Source organism: Echinops telfairi, unplaced genomic scaffold, assembly GCF_000313985.2.
Source record: "Echinops telfairi isolate 266 unplaced genomic scaffold, ASM31398v2 ScPeMD7_29;HRSCAF=101, whole genome shotgun sequence".
NCBI classification, from domain to species: Eukaryota; Metazoa; Chordata; class Mammalia; order Afrosoricida; family Tenrecidae; genus Echinops; species Echinops telfairi.
Genome location: NW_022103926.1, coordinates 499,167 through 505,519, shown reverse-complemented (window position 1 = coordinate 505,519; position 6,353 = coordinate 499,167). Strand labels below are relative to the sequence as shown.

The 6,353-nt window shown below is 50.1% G+C and overlaps 1 protein-coding gene across 1 annotated transcript in view; it reads right to left on the bottom strand.

Annotated features, from left to right (window-relative positions):
* The window catches only part of MYO18B (myosin XVIIIB), a 307,510-nt gene that overhangs the window by 216,273 nt on the left and 84,884 nt on the right, over nucleotides 1-6,353 (bottom strand). Inside the window, exons 14-16 of the mRNA XM_045289537.1 lie at nucleotides 5,416-5,512; nucleotides 4,165-4,357; nucleotides 59-139 (exon numbers count right to left, since the gene is read on the bottom strand). Of these exons, the coding sequence (XP_045145472.1) occupies nucleotides 59-139; nucleotides 4,165-4,357; nucleotides 5,416-5,512 (371 nt within the window). The remainder of the gene's footprint in view (nucleotides 1-58; nucleotides 140-4,164; nucleotides 4,358-5,415; nucleotides 5,513-6,353) is intronic.

Below are 6,353 nucleotides of genomic sequence, written 5' to 3'. Positions count from 1 at the left end.
AGGTCCGAGTTCCATGGGTTTTCTGACCACACCCACCTCTCTCCCCACTCGCCATTACCTGGGAAGGGTTCTGATCTACAACTGCCACCGTGGCCCCTGGAGATGGTTCTGGAAGGTCAAACGGCATAGGAACACCCTCCTGGAAAATCACAAAGTTGAGAAGTTAGCTTCTTCCAGGGTCTGAGGGGAGAACATGTGTGGAAATGGAGCAGGAAGGGCAGGGGCAGACAAGTGGCCTTCAAGCGGGAAGGAAGGTGGCGGTCCAATGTTTCAATAATGGTTTGATACTGCCCACCTTGCCAGTTCACGGGCAGTCCTGGACAGAGAGAACTTCACTTGGCTGACCTGGGGTCAGTTCAGTCAAGCTCAGGAGGTCAGAAATGCTGGAGAAGTCCTGGTGCTGCTGTGGGTTAGGTGCTAAACCGCTAAGCTCAAGGGGGGAAGTTTCAGCCCAGCCAGCCATTTGGAAGGAGGAAGAGGAGGCTGACTGCTCTTGTCAAGATGAACAGAAACCCAATACTAGGTCAGAATCAACCAGGTGACAGTGGGAGGAGTTGTAGTAGGGGTTGAGAGCACCAAATATAAATTGGAGACCATTAGCCATGTCCTTCACAGCCTTGTTTACAACAGCTTAAACTGGGAACAGCCAGGAGATGTCCCCCAAGGTGGATCGAATTAGCAACCACCTCAACGAGAAAGGATAGAAGGCAGGAGATTGTCAGGGTGTGCCTGAGAGCCCCTGAGGGCCGGCTGGCAGCTAGAAAAACCACAAGTAGCATTAAGTAGTGGCCATGGCCATTGGCATACAGAGTCACTCATCAAAAGCTGTCCTGACTGAGGGAATGGAATGACTATACTACTACCAGGGGGTGTGGGACTTTTACAAAGTTCTTGGGAAGAAATGGAATGAAAATAGCATGGAGCTTTTCCAGGAACTTTTTGAAGCCTCCACATGATGCAAGGAAAATAGCAGTCAAAATAATGGGACCCGTAGTTGGAAAGATCGCGTTAACAGGCTGCCCACGACCTCTTCAAGTTGTTAAAAAGCAAGGAGGTGACTTTGAGGACTAAGGTGAGCCTGACCCAAGCCAGCGTATTTTCAGTGGCATCCCATGCATGTGGAATTTGGACAATGAATAAGGAAGACCACGGAAGAACAGAGGCATTTGAATGATGGCTCTGGCAAGGAATATCGAAAGGACCATGGACTTCCAAAAGAGCCAACAAATGTGTCTCTGAAAAAGTTCAGGCAGAATGTGCTCCGTAGAGGCCGAATGGCGAAGCTTGGCCTCCTGCCCTTTGGACACGATGTCAGGAGGAACCAGTCCCTGGAGCAGGCCAGGAGGCTTGCCATGTGGAGGGGCAGAGAAAGAGAGGAAGGCTCTCCAGGAGATGGATGGATGCCATGGCTGCCACAATGGGCTCAACTATAAGAAGAGCTGTGAGGATGGCACAAGGCTGGGCAGTGTTTGGTTCTGGGGTACACCGGGTCTTTATGAGCAGGGCGGACGAGAAGGCACCAAACAAGCGGAAAGATAGCTAATTTGTAACCACACAAAGAGGGGAAATGAATCATTCCGGCACACTGGAAATGGTGGTGCCTCTGGGTGTCAGGGTTATAAGAACCTTGGTTTTTCTTCATCTTTGACACTGCTAGAAGAGAGAGCTGGTGGTTCTGTGGGCTAGGTGAACTGCCTCAAGGTCTGCAGTTCAAATCCACTAGCTGCTCCCCAGGGGAAAGATGAGGCTGTACAAATGGACAGGCTCTGGAACCCTAGACAGGCCACTGTGAGTCAGAATTGACTAGACAGTATGGGTTTGGTTTCAGTTGGGTTTTCTTCAAGTCAGGAGTGCTGGTTGCCCTGGTCTGTTAACTGAAAGGTAGGGGGTTCAAACCCCGCAGATGCTCTGAGGGAGAGAGATGGGGTAATCTGCTTTCATAAAGACTGATAGCCACAGAAACCTCTCACAACAGTTCTCCTCTGTCCTATTTGGTTATTATGCTGTGGAATTGACTCCATGGGAGTTGGATATGTTGTGTGTTTGTTTGTTTGTTACATTAATGGGCTCTTTCCAGTTTTTGCTTTAATGAAGAACATGTATAATACCCATAGTCAGCAATAAATAAAATACTATGGGTTGGGGGGGTGGGGATAGCTGCTCCCATATCCTCACTGATTTAGGCTACCGGTATTTTCTTTTTAAAACACTTTATTTAAGCATACAGTTATCTCAGCTCCTTCTTCTTTAGGCAATATGAATTGTGATCTTTACATCTTTTCAATCTGTTTATTTCTTTTTTTAAGCTAGAAAACCATATTGTTTGTGTGTTTTTTAATACTTTTATTGGGGGCTCTTATCATAATCCATACATTCCTCCAATATGTCGAGCACATTTGCACATATGCTGCCATCCTCCTTTTCAAAGCATTCTCTTCCCACTTGAGCTCCTGAAAGCACCTCCCCATTTCTTCCCCCTCCCTCAAGAACACTTGATAAGTTAGAGATTATTTTTTCCATATCTTACATCATCCTCCAACGCCCCTCATCCAGTTTTCTGTTATTCGTCCCCCTGGGAGGAGGTTCTAGGTTAATCATTTTGATCAATTCTCCCATTCCCCCATACCCTCCTCTAATCCTCCTGGTAGCTCTACTCTCCTTGTTGGCCCTGAGGGGTTTATCTATCCTCCATTATCCTGTGTTGCGGGCTCTTATCTGTAGCAGTGTGCATGTTCTTGTCTAATCCGATTTGTAAGGTAGACTTGAGGTCATGACAGTGGGGTGAAGGAAGCACCAAAGAGCTAGAGAAAACTTGTGTGTCTCATCAGTGCTCTACTGTACCCTGACTGGCTCATCTCTTCCCTATGACGCTTCTACAAGGGGATGTCCAACTGTCTACAGATGGGCACTGGGTCTCCACTCCATGCCTTCCTCCCCTCCATTCACCTTGGGTATTGTTTTATTCCAGGTCTTAGATGCCTGATACCTGATCCCATCGAAACCTCATGATCACACAGGCTGGTGTGCTTCATCCATGTGGGGTTTGTTGCTTCTGAGCTAGATGGCTGCTGGTAGTTTTAAACACTATCAAGGTCACGCAGGGTGGATAGGATCCTGTGGAGCTTCCAGCTTAAGGCAGGTTAGGAAGATAGGCCTGGCAACTACTTTCCCAAATGCAAGCAATGAAAGCCTTACAGACCACCACAAAACAGGGTCCAACTCACTGGCTTGGATACATCATCAGGAAGGACCAATTGCAAGGGGTGGACATGATGTGGGTGAAGTACAAGGGGACTGACTGCAAGAAGTTGGTGGAGATGTTCGTTATCTTTCAATTCCATTTTCAGACAGTGGAACTCTGTCTTAGAGGGTCCTGAGTCGACAGCAGTGATGGTGGGTTCTAGTGATTTCTAATAGGTCATCATTAGAATTGGTGGGAGTCAGGAAGGGAGGGAGGAGTGGTGATTGGGAGGAGGTAAGAGGGGGCGACTGGGATGCTGGTCTGTGCTGTGGAGCAGGGAGGAGGAAGGGGATGGTCATTAGGAGTGGGCGTGAAGGGATGGCTAGGGTAGGGCTCTGATGCCCTGGGTGGGTGGTGGCACACTGGGACCATTTGAATTAACCCAACCAGTGAACGATGCCATTGAGTCATCCACTTCTGAGTCATGCATCTGGATGAATGTTCCATTGTCATTGAAACAGCTGTTAAATGAGGAGCAGAGCGCCAACAGGGACTGGCCTGTATGCTTCCAAGTTTACATGCAGAGAGATTATGTAGGGTGTGGTCTGGAAGGGGAATCGCTGGCTCTTGGGGCCCAAGCACTTCAGCGTGGTTGGATGATGCCACACTGTGCCCTGAGGGCATGTGTAAGCCACGGTGTCCACTGAACCGCACAGCTTGGCCTCCAGAGCAGGGTAAGCCTGGGGGCGGTTTCCACTGGAGTGAGGTGGGCATGGGGGTACATGCCACCCCAAAGCAGGGCAGGTGTATGAGCAGAGGATGGGGGTCCCTAAAGTCACTGTGGTTTGAGGACCACAGTGAGAGAAGTCTGGCTGCAGTGGAAGAGCAGCCCAGGATGGAGATCTACTCAGCGGGGTGATGCTGAAAGGGACTAAGGGGCCAGCCTCCCACCCGACACTGAGCCCCCTCCAGCCTGGCCCCACCTCTCGGCATCGCTCCAGCAGGGAGACGAAGGTCCGCTGATAGAAGAGCAGCTGCAGGCGTTCGTGGGCATAATTGTGGCACAGCTCCTCAAAGGTGGCAGCCCGGTCGCTGCCCTGATGCCGGGGGTTCTGGAAGCCCGGAGGATCCACCACCATGATGGAGCCCATGGAGAGGTGGTCGGAAGAGAAGGATCTAGAAGGAAGCAGAGAGATGATATGGAGTCCTCCCATGTTCCCGTGGCAGAGACGAGAGACTGAGGCAGCACACTGGGTGGGTTGGTGGGATCTAGAGGAATGAGGGTGTTGGTGAAAAATGATGACTCAGTGCCATGAACTTTCCAGAAGAACCAACAAATCTGCCCCAGGGGACGTGTAGCCAGAGTGAGGATGGCGAGACTTCATCTCGCGGCTTTGGACACGGGACTTTCTTTATCTTTGTGTTTGTCTCCGTTGTTTAACTCTTTATTGTGAGTGGGGTCCGGGGGTGCAGAACTGACCAGCTTTCCCTACAGCCATCGAGACCTGTTTGTTTCTTCCCATTGATGGCCATCCTCACATCCCTCCTCCCACTTGTGCCCTGCATTTCCTGTTTCCCTTCCTCCTCCTCTCCTGACCCTTCCTGCCTCTTGAACTCTGCCCTTCGGTCAGTGCTCCCCTCTGGATCCCCGATGGTTGATGAGTCTAAGGAGTGCATACCTCCTAGTGTTACATTTCTCCTTACAGACTGATCATTGGACTGAACCTTGAACCAGTTCAAAATTGAACTCAGTTCCAGCCTGGCAGGGTGACAAAGGGTATTCTATCCATTTCTATCCAACCAGTAAGCCTGGATTTTTGATGGTCTGGACTGCTGTTCCACATTCTTCACCCACTTTCTCCAGGACCTTGGAATGTGATCTCTTCCAGAATGTTTAGCAGTAGTAGCGGGGCACCCTTGAGTTTTTCTGGCCTTGGGGTCAAGGAGACTGATGTTTTCACAGCCCATTCATCCAATGAACTATTATTTCCATGTGTCTCTGATGTTCATCATTCTTCTTTCCTCCCGACAGGAAGAGACCAAGCGTTGGACCTCAGGGGTCACTCCAGAGCTTTCAAGAGCTCAGTCTCTCCTCACTATGATCGGATGTCAAATGTTGCCTTGGTAAACTGCATTCTGCCAGTTCACCTCGGTGTCCCCTAAGACTTTGATCCTGAGCCTCCAGACCCAGTGGTTCATGCCCTCGAGGTGTCTGGTTATGGCTAAGCGCTTACCTGTTGATGAGGGAGACCACAGCAGCAAAGAGCTCCTGGTACAAGCCTGTGGCCATCCCCTCCAGACACTCTAGACTCGTCATCTTGAGCCCTGGAGCTGGAAGGGGGGAGGACAGGAGCAGCAGCCTGCGGTCAGGTGGAGGGAGACCCAGGCCACCACCAAGAGGCAGCAGAGGGTCCTCAACTTCAGGAACCACCCCACACCGAGAGAGACACGACCCACCCCCCCAAGTGTGGAAATCATATGCCCACATTGTTGGCACAACACTCACATATCTTAACAGGACTCATGACCCTGCATCCATGGTCCTGTCTCCTGCTCCATCATGCCCTCCACTCACATCCTATCCTCTCCATCAACTCCTGCGCATGCTCGGGGGCTCACCCCAAAGGTCACCTTCTCAGAGAAGCTTGTCCTAAATGATCCTCCCACGTAGAGCAACGCCCACCTACACCTCACTTGATGCCAGTCCTTATGCATCCTATCTTCACTTAAAGGGCTGTTTTGTTCATTAAATGGAACAGTTGGGGTGGGGGGAATGATTTGTTGGCCATCAAATCCCCCGTTACCTGGTGCATAGTAGGTACTCCCTAAATATTGGTTCTTCCGCCCTTATGGGGGTAAAATTTGCCAATTTCATCTCCAACCATGAAAAATAAAAAGACACAGGGTTTCTGAGACTGTCAATATTTATAGGAGTAAGCAGACTTGTCTTTTTCCCACAGAGAAGCTGGTGGGTATGAACCACCAAATGGTTGGTTAGCAGCACAATGCTTAGCCCCTGCGCTACCAGAGCTCCTCATTTTCCATCAGAGGCTATGAAGTATGCATATGCTTGACACTGTCGTCCCAATGCAAGTCTGTTACCATGGTGAGGGACTCGGAGGAGCAGAGATTTCTGGGCATCTAAGTGTTTCCAAGTGTTTAGGCTGACAAT